Below are 17,596 nucleotides of genomic sequence, written 5' to 3'. Positions count from 1 at the left end.
GTAAACAGAAACATCTTCGCTGGTTCATTTCCTCCACATCTCCACCATATGATAACTTGCTTCAGGCGAAACATATAATCGACGATAAAAGCTTCTATCTTCAACGAGTTAACATACTGTGCCAATTCCTTCTTTTCATATTCAATTAAACGACCTATTTCCCGACTGAAATAATATCCATCATAATAATTATATTTTCAGGAATGTCCCGAGGGTGTAGTTCACGAGGACCTGTTCAAAGATATTTATGCGAAATTCTTTCCTCATGGCAGTAAGTTTTAATTATGTCTTGCCTTGTAGTTAATTATTATGAATAATTTTAATATTAATTCGTATACACGTTGCAGATTCTAGTCTTTATGCTCATTACGTGTTCAAGGCCTTTGATGTTAATTGCAATGGTGCCATGAATTTTAGGGTAATTTCAATTTTTTTTCTAACAATTCTCTTTTATTATCGGGTTTTTTCTACTTAATTTAATTTAATTTGTAATAATATATATTTAATATCTAATTTTTTACTAATTTTCTTTTTGTGCAATTCCTCAATTTTTGTGATCTCCAAAGCTCCTAATGCATTAATTGTACTACATTTTTTCCCTAATTTCCCAATCTTCGAAGGAAGAAAAAAAGAAATAGAAAGATCCGAAACATACGATACGATTTTTCTTCTCAGGATCTCCTGGTAATTTTATCGACTCTACTACGAGGCAGTATCTACGAGAAGTTACGATGGATCTTCAAGCTGTACGATATAAATGGCGACGGATGCATCACCAGGGGCGAGCTATGGGAAGTGGTGATTGCAGTGCATGAGCTGATGGGACGACGACATCACGCCGAAGAGGAAAGGAAAGCGAGAGAGCAGTTGGATAGGGTGTTCAAGAAGTTCGATTTAAACCAGGATGGCATAATAACGATCGAGGAATTTATGGAGAGCTGTCTGAGGGTATCGACACGTTTGCATTTTATGCATCTTTAAACAATATTGCTACTTCGTGAACAGTTTGCCGATGGCGAGAAGTTCTCGATATTGTTACATGCTATTCACTGAAGAATCAATATCTCATGAAATCTTAACATTACAGTTTAGAGTCATTAGTATTATAAGACAAATAAAATTTGTTAAATGATCTATACAATTATTATACACGTAAGAATGAATTGAGGAAGAACATGATCATCTTCCTTCTAATCTCCAAGAAAAGAATTCATAAAACTTCAGAAATAAAAAATTGTTCACAATTCGTATCAAAATCTAAAGTTTTATTTGTCTATCATATCGATCTCTATATTTCTGCTAATGACAATTATATTAACAGAAATGGTATGTTTAGGATGATGTGACTACACGGTCGTTGGCAAAGTTCGATTACGCGTTTTGATCTCCGGAGAAGGAAGAGCCTCCGGTGATGACCAAGACGACGCCGCCAACGCCGCTCTCTACCACGACCACCTTCTCGCAGTCCCAATCGCCCTCGCCACCACCGCCGTCCTACTCTCTGCTGCCACCTATTCCACCGCCTTTGCCTTCTCAACCACCTCCAGGTTACACCGTTCAAGATCAGGAGCTTTATATGCTCCTAGCGGCGCACTGGTGGAACCAACCGGAGGCTCCGCTCTTTTGCTAAGGGTAAATTATCATATTGAACCTTCTTGTACAATCCAATTAATATTATTATCATTAGTGAAATTTTAGAAGTTACAAGTTACAAATTAGAAATACCAATAGATTCTCTAACGTAATTGGAACATGTTTGATAATAAAACAGCCAGAATTTTAGAGATATTAAATAAATATAAAATAATAGATTCTATATAAATAAATTTTATTTTAAACAAGTGAATTCTAATTCTGAAGTGTTAAAATTCAAAAAAACATTTATCTCATCCACTAAATAATATAATAAATATCTTTGTTATATTATTCTCATTATTATATCAATATTATTATTATACTTATTACTATTATATCACTTCTTTGAATATTTTTCATATTTCTACATATTATGTGTATTCTGTGCACTTCTCAAATTTTCAAATTTTCCATAGATAAACCGTGATTCCCAACTTCTACAATAAGGAATTCCAACTTCTGAAAAGAAAAACAGAGAATACTGTAAAAAAAAAAACAAAAAAAAGATAAAAATGAAAACAAAAAGAATGAAGCCCTTAAGAATCTTGCGAGTTCAAGAATTCAATTAAACTCTCGCGGTCGATAGGCGAACGAGCTATAAGGTATTTCTTCTTGCGGAAGAACTATTTTACATCACGTAAGCAAATCTGTTAAGCATCCAGATATAATGGGAGTAGAGCATCCCCATTATAAGAGGGAGATGAACGACTTGTCAATTGTGGAATCGACATTACAAAGTCGAATATTATCACACGAGTTAAGACTAAAAGAATTGTATTAACAAATTAAGGGGAAAAATAGAAATTGATTCGACGAATATATCATGGAGGAAGAATATTAAATAAGCAACTATCAATGATGTCGAATACTTCAACTTTATTTAGGGGAAGAACTTTTGAATATCAAAAAAAAGTATTTAACACTATCGTTTTCGCCAAAGAGAAGAAAACACGCTAAAAACGAGAAGAATTCAACATGAAACAGCATTTTGTCTTCTTTCACTTCCGTGCCAAACTTCGAGTAAAAAAATTATACTATTCCTTTCGTACGCGATGAAACGAGGTATGGGTATGACTGTGTACACGATTGAAAGATACGATTTTATCTACAAGATTATGTAATTTGGAAGATGCTGAAAATGAGGCAGTACGTACTAAGTATCGATTTGAAACAATTAATCATGCACAGAATGTTTCTAGTTTTATAATGTGATTGATATAATGAATTTATCTTTATAATTTTTATTTACAATTTTTTAAATAATTTGTTTAAATTTTTGAAAAATACAAAACCGAAAATTTATTGTACACTACGTAGAGTAAAAATTTTTGTCTATTACTTCTGTCTTCATTTCTGTCTATTATAATATACAATACAGAAAATATTGAATTACACTATTAAATTAAATATCATAGAATGATTTTTCATTTTTTTAGTAACATTCTGTGCTTAACGAACAAGATATTTGTTTTAGAAAGCATTGCTTTCGTACGTGCTTACACGAAGAGTTTACGTATTAAAAATTCAAGCGTGCAACGAGCATTCGGCGATAGAGCCTCACGAACAAAGAAGAAGTTCGATTTTCATTTGAGACAATCTCACATGTCGTAAGGAGTTGAAAGAAAAAGGTATACGAAAACAATGTGGTTCTCCTGAGGAAATAAGATCAAGACGATATTCTGTTATCTCTTTCATATTGAATACTATACAATTATATCATATGATATGTCCCTATAGGGTTCAACTGTTTTACGAAGTTATTAAAGTAGAATTACATAATATCGTAGGTGTAAGAGCGATAGCAGAGAATCAGTTTTCTAATATCGATAAATCTGTTAAAATGTTTGAAAAGGAGGAAATAATTGTCATAAAGATATAAAGAAAAATTAAATCGTAGGTAAGATTATATATTCTTGTTCAATACATAGAGGGGTGTTTCAATTAGTGATCGTTCCACAAAACGAAACACCAAATTGCAATAATTATCTAGTGATTTAGAGGGAAAAAATCTGAGAGGAGAAAAGAATGAAAAATCACATGGTATTATATGAGACGAATTTGTTATTAAAAAATCGAACGATTTATCGTCGATTGAACGTTTGCACGACCATGATAGTCGACATAGACGTAGGCAGCTTGCGTCGATCATAGGATCTCCAACTTTTTTTTAGTAACGTACAGCCACGTTTTATCAATATACAACACCAGGTGTGTCTTTTCAAGCTAGAGTATCCTTTCAAATTTTGCACATGCACCTTGAAAACACGTTTATACCAAGATCCATTTTATAAGATCTTTAAAAACCACTAGAACGTTATAAAACTACTCAATAATTTTTCAAAAACATTCTTTTTTCCATAATTATTTACAAACAATAATATCTGATATTAAATTTTCTTTATTGGAAAATAGGCTAATTTGAATAATAGCGAGTAATTTAGATACTTTATAGATAGATCAGAATTTTTAGTCCATTTTTTGAGTCCCCCAAGTACCTGTAGTAATGAGGCGCGGATTTACAAAATCATTAATAATAATTAGTATCCGTTATAATCAAATGGATATTAATTTGCTGAATCATCTAGCCATCTGGAATTAACTAGAATCGTTTAAAAATAATAGTTACCTTGCCTCAAAGTTTTTAGGCAATATTATATATACATACATATATATTATATGTAATTTTTCTTTTTAATCGTAAATCTTTCGAGATAGAGGCTCAAGTTAGAAAAAGAATTTAGGATAAGTACCGTTTGTTGACCGTTGTTGTCTCTTTGTAGCACTCGCACTGTTACTTGTTAATCAATGAAATCCTTCATCATGGTGTTTTAATAGAAGTCGAAGACGCATAGGTTGCTAAGCGCGTTCCTATAGCAACTATATTATTAAATAACGATGATTCTCAGATAGAGACACTCAGATAGAGTCCGTAAACAATTCGGATCTCTACCATTTCTGAATAATCAGCTATTACAAATTTAAACCTATAGGTATAAATTGTAATTTTTTTAATTATTTATTTTCTATCTTTTCTTAATGAAAACAATTTTTTAATGAAATGACAACACCAATTTTTAGATATTAAAAATTTTGTTTTTTCATTTTGTATAAAAAATAACTAAAGTTTTTCGTCAAATACGAACATCTTTAAATAATTGAAAAATTAAAAATAAATTATAAATTTACCTTTTTTTATATTAAAATTTTTTTCAATTTTTAGACCAAAAAGAGTGAAAGTATGCTACAATCAAGAATCCGTTGTCCATTGTTCCTAATAATGAATGAAAGCGTTAACGTGGAGAGTTCACAAGTCGAGAATATTAATTGAAAGCCGCTTGTTTCTGGGTTTTCTAACTGAACAAGTCAATTGCATCCGGAGGCGGACAAAAAATTCTGATGACCGAGGATTTTGGAAAGAAAAGATTTTTCTAATTGCACGAAAGTTTCTTCGAATTTTAAATGGAAGTTTTTTTCACCTGGATAAAAATAAAATAAAAGAAATCGATATAAGAAGCGATTATCGATGCTTCTTGGCGACAAGTATGCGTGTGTATCGCAATCGATCTAATATTAAACGATTTTTATATATTTTCTAAGAAAAACAAAAGTGAGACTTCAGAAGATGGAAACAACGAATGTTATAATTAAAAAAGAAAAAAGAAAAAAACAATTTTCTATGAAACAACTGGAAGCATACTTAAGAATAAAAGTCTCCAAGCGACGATAAGGAGTAGGAAAATACGAAGTATTTCCGGTTTCAAAAGAAAGAATTTTCAATCATAAAATACGATAATTTTCAATGAAAAAAATAATTTTTTATTATTATTTAATGCTTTAGTACAATTGAAAAATTATTAATCTAAAATTATTCAATATTTTTTCCTCGTTTTAAGTTTTCGTCATTTTCTAAAATAATGAAACCGGAAGTGCCCTATCTTACAGAATATCAATGATACTTTTTTGAACTAAAATTTTCAGGAACTTGTCCAACATTTTACAATGAAACAAATTTATACACAAACATTTGACGATCATTTCCGTTACAAAAAAAGAAAGAAAAGAGAATTCAAATTTCCCGCCAAAAGAATTGAACACGATTTTGTCAACGCGTTTTAGAACGTAAGAGAAATTAAATGTTACACTTTTGTTAGTCAATGATTTAGCTTATTCCTTTCGAAAAGAATTGTAATTTAGATCGTTACATATCGTGCGTGCTTACTGGTCGTTTCAAAATCAGGACAGCCATTCAATTTGAAATATAGAAGCGTAAGATCGATGTTTAAGAATCAAATTTTGAGGAACTTATTAGATCGTAAATCTAGTACGTGTTGGTTTCTTTCTCGAAATGAGAATAATGAGGTACTATACAGAATATTTCAAAATATGAGTACGTCAAAAACGATTTTTTCTTGGAAAAACATTTTTTCGTATACAGATTTGAAATATACTTTTCATTTGAAAAAGTTTGCAATTTAAATTTTAACTTTTTTCTGCATATTTTGAAACATTCTGTATAGATCGAAGTAGTCATAGTCAATTCATGAACATTAGAGGTAACATAGATCGTAATTAACTTTATTGATCTTTAGAATTTATCTTGTTGAACTGTAAACCAATGTTTCCAATTGTATCAAAATTTATAGAACCGTATTTTAACTTGTACACTTATTTGCTTCTTTGTGTACAAAAATTTAAATGAAGCATCTAATAATCGATTAGCAGTGATCGATCGAACGACTGGGGATTCTTGGTTTAAATCGAGTCAAAAACAACATAATTATCGTTAACAAGTATCGATACTATTGATAGTTGGGTCGATTTGAGTTTCTAATTTAATTCATTTGACCGTTACGATTGGTTGATTCGCTTAATTGCAACAAAGAAAATATATCTATCAATGATTCTAACATTGTTTTTACATCTTAAGAATCTTGTTTTAGGTGATTTGGATTTAAACTTGGTTACAGTAGCGTAAAGCACGAGTAACGAATCAAAATTTATTATGATAGAGACATTTAGAGTTATATAATTCATAGAATATACGACTCGATAGTTAAGCTTTCAAGCAGTTTTTTATGACAAGAATTTACGATTAGCCATTAAAGTGAATCGATTAGCGATTGATTCCGCGTCGCCAAAGAATTCGAAACGGTTTTAATTTCAAAATAATGAATTATTTAAGTTAATTTATCGGGAAATTATAAGTCGGTAATAAATCGATCAAGACAAAAAATATTAGTAAAGCCGTTTTTTATCTTTTATTTTCGATGTTATGTATGTATTTATTTTTTAAAATGCTATATAATATATTTTGTAAAATAAAACGCTTTATAATGATCGTTCGAATACTTTGGTGATACATTGCATCTAGATGCTCCGTAGAGTACATTTGTTAATTCTTATACTGCCAGTTTTTCTGTAGAATTCGAATATCACCTATATTATTAATTAAAGAAGAAAGACAAGGAACATTTTTGCATGCAATAGTTCATAATCACCGTGTTGTCCTTTGCCCAGGCCTTTCTCTGATACTTCTAGTGTCCATACTCCCGATCCTTCGTTCATTAGATCGAGAAATAATTATACTGAGTACCGACGAATGATTTTTAAAGAAATTATATCTTCACGTCGGGTCTTTGCAACGTGTGAAGAACTTATATCTCGTCACAACTGAATTGTATATTTAGAGGAATAAAGGGAGATGGTCATTATTATTTTCAATGTACCTTTTTTCCTCTAAAATCATTGTAAGATGCACTGTTATATCCAACATTCTTTATTTTTTAAATAATCTGATTCGTTATAGGACAAGTGCTAGTTTTGCTTACAAATGAGAAATGTACTGCCATCTACCAGATTGGAAAGAATAGTAACTTAGAGTATCTAAGGATAGATGGTAGCACATAAGTTTTCCCTAGGCAAAGAACGCAATATTGTGCAACAAGAACAAACGTATAGACTGATGTTAAACAAGAAGGACGATACCATGCGACAAAGAGAAAAATAGCGATTAATTTCACCTTTTTACCTCTACGTAGTTAGAGTATCAGTATCCATAAATTGAACAAATTTTCATTACTGAAAAAAGCTAATTAAGAGGTTTAATTTATGAACTTTTATGATTGCGTCTTCCAAATTAAATCCTCAGCTTTTCTTTCATCGATAAAATTGTCCTATTGTATATCACAAAATTGTGAAGATAACCTTCTAGTATCTCCTATATTTCAATCACATGGTTTTATTTACCTTTCCGACTTGAACTCTTTGCCTTTGTACAAGTGTATAAATTAAAAATACGATATTTTTTTTAAAATAAATTTGCCTTTTTGACGGTTGTTATAGAAACAACCTCCGTAAAATAACAAAATTAAGCCATTCAAACAGATGAGAATCTTGTTAAAACACACAAATTAAATAACGTTGTATTTCGCATTTTATGCTTATTATTTTATTTGTAAATTGTGATTCAATAGTGATTTAACCCCGACGTCAAACTGTCTCACAGCGGAGAGTACGTATTCATAGAACAATTCTTTTACATAAAAACATAACCTTTTTTTATATTGATTTGATTGATTATCTTTATATTACCGTTTTACTTTTGATTTTATAGAAAAGACCGAAACCGAGGCAGCATGCCAGAACCTGTGCATCATCAAATAAACGCTGCTCGCAAAACATTTCAAACGCTTTACCAAATCTCGAAGCTATTAAATACAAATCTAGATCCTACAACGTTAAGTATATGCATACGATTATGCGAGAACGGCGTAAATCCATATGCGCTTGCAACAGTTGTTAAAGAATTACAAAGAGAAGTAAGAGCTATGGATAGTATGAATCAACTTGATTCTCCCACGAGCAAGTCTAGTTTAAATAAATAATCGCCAATTATATCTTCTTCATAATTTACATTCTCAAATGAACTCTGTTAATCTATAATTTTGTACACATATTACGATTATATATTCTCAACAATGAAATATTGAATTGTTTGTATTGCTTATGAGATTATTGATTGTTGCCTACTATTATATCTTTAGTGATGTTACTGATGAATTGCTATTAGTTGAATTTGTCAATGTCTAAAGTATACTTTTAACATTTGTAATTGTTCTAGCATAAGGCCAATAAACATGTGACTAATAAGTACTGTTTATAACATTGCATATGAAATACATTTATTTTGCTGTAGAAATGATGTAGGAAAAAGAGATTTCACTTTTCTATAGGATAAATCAAGTTTATTTATGATATTTATAAGTATTTCAGTAAGTTATGAAATATTTAAATAAAAGTAATTTAAGTTGTATATTTTTACAAACAAAAAATATTTGTATCAAAAATTGTCCTGTACTTATTTGCTTATAGATATAGATATATACCTACATGTACAAAAATATACAAATGAAAAATATTCAGTATCTTCGAAAAATTTATAATATAAATTATAGCTCCTCTTGTTTGTTACTATTGTCCTTTTTAATATTTCGTTTACTTGCTTGTTTATTAAGTTTTGCCATTCTTTCATTCTAAAAAAGTCATCAGATCATTATAGATCGTACAAATTTTTATTTCGTTACCCTTTTCTTTTGTTAATGTATTTTAGTATTCTCATACCTGTTTCTTTGGATCCTTAAAATAAGTTTGGCCTTCAAGAGTCACATGAGACAATTCTGGTTGTTCCAAGAAAAAGTTTTTTGCATCTACAGCTTGAGAACCCTCGTGAAATAGAAACACAGACCTTTTTTGATCAATTGGATATCTGTAAAAGATTCAACTATATTATATAAGCGTTTTTATTATTTTAACACATTAAGTATAAAATTAAGAAAAAATACTACCTTTCGGCAATAATATGATTATTTTGAAGACTAGTCTGCCAAATTTTCATTATAGTCTCAGCTTCTTCAACTGACAAATCTTCATTTGTATCAACAAACATCATCACACTTTTACCTTTTTTTGTCACTTTCAGTACATTGTCAGGATTTGACATATCAAGCTATTATATAAATAAATATAGATTACACAGAAGAACATGCAGAAAACATGATATAACAAACTAAACAAAAAGATTATGTAAATAAATATAGATAACACAAGAGAAAGATATAATAAGTACAATTTTGTTAATTTTTTGATTTTGATGTTATTCAGTAGTTAAAAGAAGGCATTCTGGAACTGCTTTCATTGGATTTTATTCATAACCCATTTATAAGGTAAAGAGTTAATTAAGTTCAAGAATACTAAATTTGGTAAATACTTTAATATGACTATGAAAATTTAGTACTATAAAAAAGAATGATATATGTAAATATTTTTTATAGTCAGTAAAGGTATACAAAATTAATTCATAAAGTTTTTTAAATACACTACCTTCGATAAATCAATTTTTGGGCTAGGCCTAAGATGTTCTGGTAATTCATCTGGTTCCAATGGTTCATCATTTTCCTAATAATAAAAGAATTATAATCTTTGTTAATTCCTTTTACTCTATGTAAATATGGAATTTAAAAAATTGAAAAAAAACGTAATATACCTCCCACTGATCTAACAAGAGTTCTAAATCTGCATCATTCATATCACGTATATCTTTGTCTCGCCATGACTTTTTTTTATTCGATTTTCTATCATCGATTGCATTCACGTAAATTAACAAAAATATACTATAAATAATAATTTCGTTCCTCATATTTGAGAATTGTAAAAATCAACACGTCAATCCAAAATTTACAGTTCTTTGAAATAGTTAATACATTTTAAATGTTCCTAATAAATTACAAAAAATTTTATAGAAGTTTTTCTAAGAAATCTATATTTGAAATTTATTCTTTTATAATATATCTCAATCTCAATACACACGACTGAAATAAGAATGAATTTGTCCTTAACAAGAACAAGTTTCATTCATCTTACATCAGTACAAAAACGTGATTAGTGTTGCCACCTATCGTACTTGAAATGATGACAAGAAAGACAACAATGCCGACAGTTTTATACGATGTTATAAATTGCAAATTACAGTCAGTATGTCACTTTTGCCATTGTTTAACCTCATTAAAAATTTCATAGTGACTATTTACTAAAGCTTGTACCACGAGAAACAATTCGCTTATCTTGTTACTAACGAAATAAATTATTCCAATTAACTGTATTATTTGGATACAAAGTAGGGCAGAAACGTTTTCCTAACTTTTTTTCTCTTGTGTTGAAACGATTTTTAAGGTGCATCTACAGTATTACAATACGCAGTAATGTGAATTTTGTAACACTGGTTGTAACAGTTATGTAATATAATTGAATTGTTTATAAATATTTAGTATGTCTTTTAGGGTTTCGTTTTTTGGTGAGAGTGCATGCAAGATAATAACGCAAGTTAAGGTTATTCAATTGCAAGATGATAGATAACATTACACGACTGATTATTTATTAGTCATTGATAGACACATAATCTCTTGTATTGCTTATTTGTGATAACATGTGTGAGACTGTACTTCCTGCATCGTTTGTCACTTAATTATGTATTTTTCATTGATCAAGTGGATGATCTAAGCAATGTATAATAATCTAGTAAGTGCTTTGCCATTTCCTTTATATTTGCTAAATTAATATTGTGCATTAATTTTTTGCTATGATTTACAATTAAAAATATAAGAATAGAACTGTCTAAACATTTTTCTGAATAATATATAAACTTTGTTTTCTATTTAATGTAGTAGAAAATGTTTAAGGCGCATTGTGTTAATTATAAAAGCATTTTATTTACAAAACTGAAAATAAGAATTTTTAGATATATTGTAAGAAAAATTGAGTGATCTGTAAAATGTTATTAATGATTAAATGAAACTTTTTACATTACATTATTACATTAATTTTATTTTGCTACTTTTTAGATTGATATGAAGGTACATTGGAATCAATCTTAAAATCATCATTGAAATTTGTTGGCTTTTATAAATTGGAAAGGATACAAAAATGAGTAAAATTCAAAATGAAGCTATTATGCAAGAGATAATGGTACTTGGAAAGCTCCTGCATCAGAATGGAGAAAAAGTATTAAATGCATCTGGCAAACTCTCTTTGTCAACTACTTTACTATATAATTTAAATGAAGCTTTTTCTCTGATCGTTGATGGATGTGAAAATTTAGAAGCTTCATTTCAAGTATGCAACAGCTCAAAAATTGACATTTTCCGTGACCTGAAATTTCTACATGACTTTGTGCAGAAGACAATTGGACTAAAAGTGACTTATTGTCCAAGCAATCCTAAGATACCCATTGATATTACTAAATTTAGGTGTTTGAAATATCTAGAATTAAAAAAAATTAACATTGATACTGTAAAAGGACTCAGAAGTGTTAGAGGCCAACTTGAAAGCATTGTTTGTACTGGTAGAAAAGGAGTTTGTACTGTAAAACAACTCTTGGGTAATTATAATTAAAAAGTTATAATTTTTAATTAAAAAATGGATTTAATATTATAAACATTATTTTTATGCAGTAAATTGTGGTGGTGATACTGGTGTTGGGTTTGTATGGGGTTCTTTGAGACATTTGGCATTACCACACAATGCTCTTGAAAAATTGGATACATCTTTAGAGTTAGTACCATGGTTACAAGTAATAGATTTAAGTCATAACTTGATAACATCTGCAGATGAATTATCTTGTTTACCAAATTTAAAACATGTAAATCTTGGATATAATAAACTTGAAACAGTACCCACCTTTAATGAAGCTGCATCACGTTTATTACAAGTACTAGTTCTGAAGAATAATTACATAGAAAGTTTAAATGGTAATGTATTAATGTATTTAATTATTTTGAGTTTGAGTTTAAGTTTAAGTTTTATATTTCTTTCAGTACATTAGTGTTACATCAAAAAATGGTGTTTCTAAAACCATTCTGCTTTCATATTGTCAGTTTGCTTATGCCATTGCACATACATACATAATTTATAAAAGCAAAAATATATTTATGAATTATTTTTGTTCAAACAGGTTTGCAAAGTTTGGAATGTTTAACAGCATTAGATTTATCTTACAATTGTTTGATGGAACATTCAGTCTTGTGGCCTTTAGAGAAAATGTCTGCTTTGTTATGGGTATCCTTAGAAGGCAATCCCTTGTCATATCATCCAAAACATCGATTATTATCCATAAAACATTTACATCCATGTTTGAGTGATAGCAAGGTAGGTAGATGTTAAAAACGATAATATGTTATATTATTACAAAATGTAAATTTCGCAATATTTAAGTATTATATAAGTATAAATAAAATTTCACGATTTAGTTGGTTGTAGATCATTCATCACTTTCAAGATTAGAGAAGCAAATTATTGCAGAAAATCGATTCTTTATCGTCAGATCTGAAAAATCCGTGTCGAACGAGTTACTCAACTCAGTGTCAAATTCCTTAAATTCTAGTAGTTTACTTACATCTATTAACACGTCTACGATTAGTGATTTTGTAGCAGGAACATCTGCAGAAGGGACAGGTAGCATGGAAAAAAGTTTTTCTAAAAGTAAAAAGAAATCAAGCATAAAGGAAGCAGTTATTGCGGAAGTCGAGCAAGAAAAAGATGATTTAAAAGCAGATCGTAGTATTTCTTGCTTAGGTAATAAATTACTTTCAATTTTAATCATTTTTTTATGATGTTGAGTCATATAATATATTATTCTTTTGATATTATTATTCACAGAAATTTCGAAAGGACATTTAGAAACAAAAAAACAAATTTTGGAGATACGAAGAAGATATGGAGAAGATAAGTGGTTAAGTAGTCAAGCTGGCACATTTGTTCAAGATATTATGGGAATACAACCTCCGACATATTCAATAACATCGGAATTTACGATAGAAAATTTAAACGCTAAAGATATTGTGCATAGTATTGAAGATTCTGTGAATCTTTTGATGAAAGATACACACATTGAATTAAACGATAAATCTGAATCTTTAAAGCAAGAAATTAATGAATTTAACGACGAAAAAAATAGAAGTAAAGTATTAACCGAAGAAGAAAATATTTCTGAGGTTTTACTGAACAATGACACAAGCGTTCTTGAGAATCTATCTGAGCCTCCTTATGATCCAGAACAAGGTATATTATAAAGAGTAAATTGTATATATCGTTAAAAAATTACTTTATTTTAATTGTTGCATTTTTAATATCTAGAAGTTGGGAATTTGTACCGGGTTCAAAAAAGGAAAAATTCAAACGAATTGGAAGATTTGTTTTTAATAATAACAACACAGTACGTATTCTTTATTGTATTAAAGAATTTTACACTTTCATTTTATAATATAATTATAGTGTTATTCGAGAGAGAGATTCACTTACTGGGAAACTGAGATGCTGTTGGTCAACAAGTTCTGTATTATCGTGTGTACTTGGTAGAAGTGAACCAGTGACAGTAGATATAATTTTCGATACCACACGCGAACATCGTAAAAACAGGAGATATTTCGTAGAACCAAACATTGCAAAAGTAAGAAATAAGAAAATACAAACATAGATATAAATAACATGTAAATAGTATTAATGTACTACATATTTGATCATTTTGTAGGAAATAGTTCAAATAATTAACGAGAGAATAGAAAAAAGAACGATATTGTTGAAAGTTTTTAAATGTATGAAATGTTCAACTCATTTTTCCCAAGATTCAGAATATATTTTCATAAGTTCATCTGCATCAGGTACATTTTCAATAATAGTTATAGATTGGAAGACATTATAAGTTACAAGCACGTTCAGTATTGTAAAAAATTCCAAGTTCCAGGTACAAACCAATTGAAATGTCCCACCTGTGGAAGTACTTTAGTTATAGAAACAGACGAATTATCGATGTTGGATATGGAAAATGATACTTCTAAAGGTTTATTGGAAAGCGTAACCAAAAATCAACATTCTGAGAATTCAGTAAAAACCAATCTACAACATTCTGAATCTTCTTCTAGCATTGGTAAGTCTCACTCAGATCTGCGCATGTAATATGAAAATGAATGAAACATCTGACAAAAGTTGTGGATTTTTTAATAATGAGCTGTAATATCTTGAGTTTACTTCATATAACACAGTTTTTATAATTTATGCGTGGTGTTCAAATTTATTTATTTTAAAATATTAAGCATGTAATAAGAGCTATGTATTTATGAGGTTTCGATAATAAAAATTAACCATATATATTTATTTGTTTATAATGTTAAATTTTTGTAATACTAGTATCTTTAAGTTCTATGATAAAAATAATATTTATTAATTTATCAAATGTGGATGCACTAATTTCGTAACTGCTGACTGCATATCCGTGCATTGTACTATTGACTGAGACTATAACATACTAATCCCGGTGCAGGTGGAGCGGGGGTACGAGCTATATCCGTCACCACTTCTTTGGTGCACTCCGACTCTCACATCCAAGCTCAAGTTCGCTGTAAGCTTCAGTCACACTATCTTATTACAGCATTTTCTGTTTTCTCAAGCTTTCTTCATGATTGAAGATATAAAGCTATGATATTAGTTGCTTTACTATCTACGATTCTATACTACTATTATTAAATATCTTAGGCTCATATCTTCATTTTTGTTTTTACGATACATTCGTTTATTCTAAACAATTATAACAATTTGCATCAAAAGAACTAGCCATAAGAAAAAATACATAGAAAACTATAAAGGAAAATGTGGCCTTTTCAAGTTAAATAAAACAAAAAGAAAAGTATGAGTATCTGTTTGATTAATGTATTCAAATAACAAATAGTATATATTAAATTTAGATGAGTTGTAATTACTTTACTTTGTTATTAATAGGTTCAGCAACAAGTTTAGAGGAATCAAGAGAATCAACACCATCTGCAAATGTACTAGATAAAAAATATGAAAGTGATATAGAAGTACTCAGCAATCCAAGTGAAAGTAGCATTGAAGTTCTAGATGATGGGTCAAGGTAAATTATAATTTTTTATATTTTTCGTATAGACAATTATTCAATATGTTCATTTATGTAAAATTTGTTCTATATTATGTTCATATTAATACAGAACACATCTTACACCACATAGAAAGCGTTCTTCGGAGGAAAGACGTGCTGCAGTTGCTCCATGTCTTTTAACAATACCAGATGCAGCACCAATCATGACTGGTTTAACAGAGAGTAGCTCTTCAGGTTTGTTAAAACTTTCATTTTTCTTTTTGTTATAAAAATTATTTTAAATTTATTATTAAAATGCTATGTCTACAGGTTCTTTAACGAATAGTATTTGTACCGCATATGAAAACAAAGCAATGAGACAAATTAGTGCAGATGAAAAATCCCTTAGTAATAATGATAAAGAGACCAAATCTACGCCAGTAGCAAATTTAACTTCTATGCTAGGAGGTTAGTAAAATTATATACTAACATATATTAACATTTAATTTGTGTATATATCAATATTTATTTAATGTGAATAATTTTAGGACTACTTCAGAGTATAAAAATTGGCAGTAATAAACCATTAGAGCTAAAAACGGAAGAAACGTCGCATTTAATGGGTAGTAATATCCAGTATTCTTATGAGGATTTCAGTAGTATAGATCATAGAATAAAACTACACATCATTTTAAATATATTTGAACATGAAAACGAAGAGCTTATTCTTCTTCTCAGGGTAATATTGAACTTCATATAATCCAAGCCGTTAAACTAACATTCTAACTGAATGTTGTTAATTTATTCGTAAATTTTTAGGCAGAGATCCTAATGCAAAATACAAAAGATACATTTCCTGGTTGTGTGGTTTTATCTACATCGAAAGTTTATATTCTTAAAATTGTTGGACCAGAAGGGTAATGATAAAATAAAACATAATTTTATTAGAATTCCATTTAATTGGAAATCTGTTCTATTTTTATATTGTTGTTATTATAGAGAAGACCCACAACGCTGGTTGCATAAAGAAATTAGCTGGACTATAGATAGATTAAGACGTTTCTCTCCGATACCATTTAAGCAAGGTGTCTTGATTGAATTAGAACAACCTAACAAAACAAATGACGAATTGAATTCTACTATTACATTTTTATGCGTTTTACAAGACTTACAAAGAACGCTCAACTTTTTGCTTTATGTTACTGGTAAAGAATAGAAACGTCGTTTATTTTATACTTAAATACTATCCAGCCAATAACTTCGTTATTAAATAAATTGTTCTTTATTTGCAGATTTTTTATTACCACCGATTTGTGAAGAAGTCGAACTCAAAATATCAGAACATTGTACTTCTTTAATGCATGAATTATTAAAAAATTGCAAAAACTACCAAGATAAAGATACTGTTAGGCACCTTGCTTTATTCTCTTCTGCCTTGTTAAAATATCAAGACCTCGAAATTCAGCTGAAATTATCAAGCTTAATAGTGACTACCTCCGTCTTGGTAATATGCAATATGCAGTGGCTTCTTCCAGGCAACAAAGAGTTGCCACAGATAATAAGAGAACAAGCAATGAGCAATTTGATTGGAGTTGTAAGTATCGAAATGATATTAGTAAAATTAAAAAAGGAAATCTTTACGAAAAACTGTACTTTGATTTTTTATAATTAAACGTATTGGTTGTTATATTTTTAGGAACATTATAGCTCCTCAATAACTTTGAATTTCTTAGATGAAATAATAGGACAAGAGGAAAGGTGGGTTTTAGACTTCGTTTCTATGAGTGCTGCTGAAATAGTCATTACTTCTATACGGTCTCCATGGGAGGAACTGTTTTCAATTCCCTTACAAAATATGGTTTGCAAATCACAAGATAGCGAAAACGCATAGAACACTGATATGTACAGGAAAGTATTCTAGTCGTATAAAACACGTCATGTGAACTTTTAAACGAGTATAGGTTCATTAAATCAAATTAATAGTTTACGCAATTTTGATGTGTTAGTGAAACTCATAGTTAATTTGTACAGAAATTG

General features: G+C 29.4%; 3 protein-coding genes across 13 annotated transcripts in view; 2 read left to right on the top strand and 1 right to left on the bottom strand.

The window, feature by feature from the left end:
- LOC117159794 (A-type potassium channel modulatory protein KCNIP1) overlaps nt 1–8,146 on the top strand; it is a 29,413-nt gene extending 21,267 nt beyond the window's left edge. Inside the window, exons 3-8 of one of the 2 annotated variants that reach the window (XM_076623926.1) lie at nt 202–271; nt 348–418; nt 676–948; nt 1,337–1,632; nt 2,052–4,625; nt 4,856–8,146. In XM_076623926.1, coding sequence (XP_076480041.1) covers nt 202–271; nt 348–418; nt 676–948; nt 1,337–1,384 — 462 coding nt within the window. In that variant the 3' untranslated portion in view covers nt 1,385–1,632; nt 2,052–4,625; nt 4,856–8,146. Of the gene's footprint in view, nt 1–201; nt 272–347; nt 419–675; nt 949–1,336; nt 1,633–2,051 lie in introns of both variants that reach the window. The other variant, XM_033339945.2, reaches the window with a different exon arrangement.
- Nucleotides 8,147–8,857: 711 nt separating this feature from the next.
- On the bottom strand, nt 8,858–10,330 carry boca (LDLR chaperone boca). Its single transcript, XM_033339962.2, has 5 exons — nt 10,178–10,330; nt 10,015–10,089; nt 9,480–9,640; nt 9,256–9,400; nt 8,858–9,167 (listed from the first exon to the last, which is right to left on the bottom strand). The coding sequence occupies exons 1-5, from the start codon at nt 10,328–10,330 to the stop codon at nt 9,084–9,086; spliced, it is 618 nt and encodes a 205-aa protein (XP_033195853.2). The 3' UTR covers nt 8,858–9,083.
- Nucleotides 10,331–10,528: 198 nt separating this feature from the next.
- LOC117159674 (uncharacterized) lies at nt 10,529–17,570 on the top strand. Of its 10 annotated transcripts, none has more exons than XM_033339761.2 (20): nt 10,590–10,665; nt 10,971–11,208; nt 11,532–12,067; nt 12,141–12,437; nt 12,641–12,834; nt 12,936–13,260; nt 13,345–13,746; nt 13,822–13,900; nt 13,960–14,134; nt 14,216–14,345; nt 14,423–14,611; nt 15,005–15,082; nt 15,460–15,595; nt 15,690–15,814; nt 15,890–16,027; nt 16,108–16,298; nt 16,379–16,476; nt 16,559–16,764; nt 16,852–17,153; nt 17,256–17,570. In XM_033339761.2, the coding sequence occupies exons 3-20, from the start codon at nt 11,614–11,616 to the stop codon at nt 17,448–17,450; spliced, it is 3,714 nt and encodes a 1,237-aa protein (XP_033195652.2). In that variant the 5' UTR covers nt 10,590–10,665; nt 10,971–11,208; nt 11,532–11,613; the 3' UTR covers nt 17,451–17,570. The 10 variants fall into 10 exon arrangements, with proteins under 10 accessions (XP_033195672.2, XP_033195661.2, XP_033195652.2 ...); XM_033339809.2 differs by lacking the exon at nt 10,590–10,665 and adding an exon at nt 10,689–10,889 and having other exon boundaries at nt 15,711–15,814; XM_033339800.2 differs by lacking the exon at nt 10,590–10,665 and adding an exon at nt 10,690–10,889 and having other exon boundaries at nt 14,429–14,611.
- The last annotated feature ends 26 nt before the right edge of the window (nt 17,571–17,596 follow it).

This window comes from Bombus vancouverensis, chromosome 13 (assembly GCF_051014615.1).
Source record: "Bombus vancouverensis nearcticus chromosome 13, iyBomVanc1_principal, whole genome shotgun sequence".
Classification (NCBI taxonomy): domain Eukaryota; kingdom Metazoa; phylum Arthropoda; class Insecta; order Hymenoptera; family Apidae; genus Bombus; species Bombus vancouverensis.
This window is presented reverse-complemented; position numbering and strand designations above follow the sequence as displayed.

Excerpts from the sequence above, each read along its gene's own strand:
- LOC117159674 (XM_033339781.2), top strand. The coding sequence starts at position 11,614 with ATGAGTAAAATTCAAAATGAAGCTATTATGCAAGAGATAATGGTACTT. Across the intron at positions 16,028-16,107 it reads TTTAACTTCTATGCTAGGAG|GACTACTTCAGAGTATAAAA; the intron begins GTTAGTAAAATT and ends GAATAATTTTAG. Across the intron at positions 17,154-17,255 it reads TGAGCAATTTGATTGGAGTT|GAACATTATAGCTCCTCAAT; the intron begins GTAAGTATCGAA and ends TTATATTTTTAG.
- boca (XM_033339962.2), bottom strand. The coding sequence starts at position 10,330 with ATGAGGAACGAAATTATTATTTATAGTATATTTTTGTTAATTTACGTG. Across the intron at positions 9,401-9,479 it reads AATCATATTATTGCCGAAAG|ATATCCAATTGATCAAAAAA; the intron begins GTAGTATTTTTT and ends AATCTTTTACAG. Across the intron at positions 9,168-9,255 it reads TTAAGGATCCAAAGAAACAG|AATGAAAGAATGGCAAAACT; the intron begins GTATGAGAATAC and ends TGACTTTTTTAG.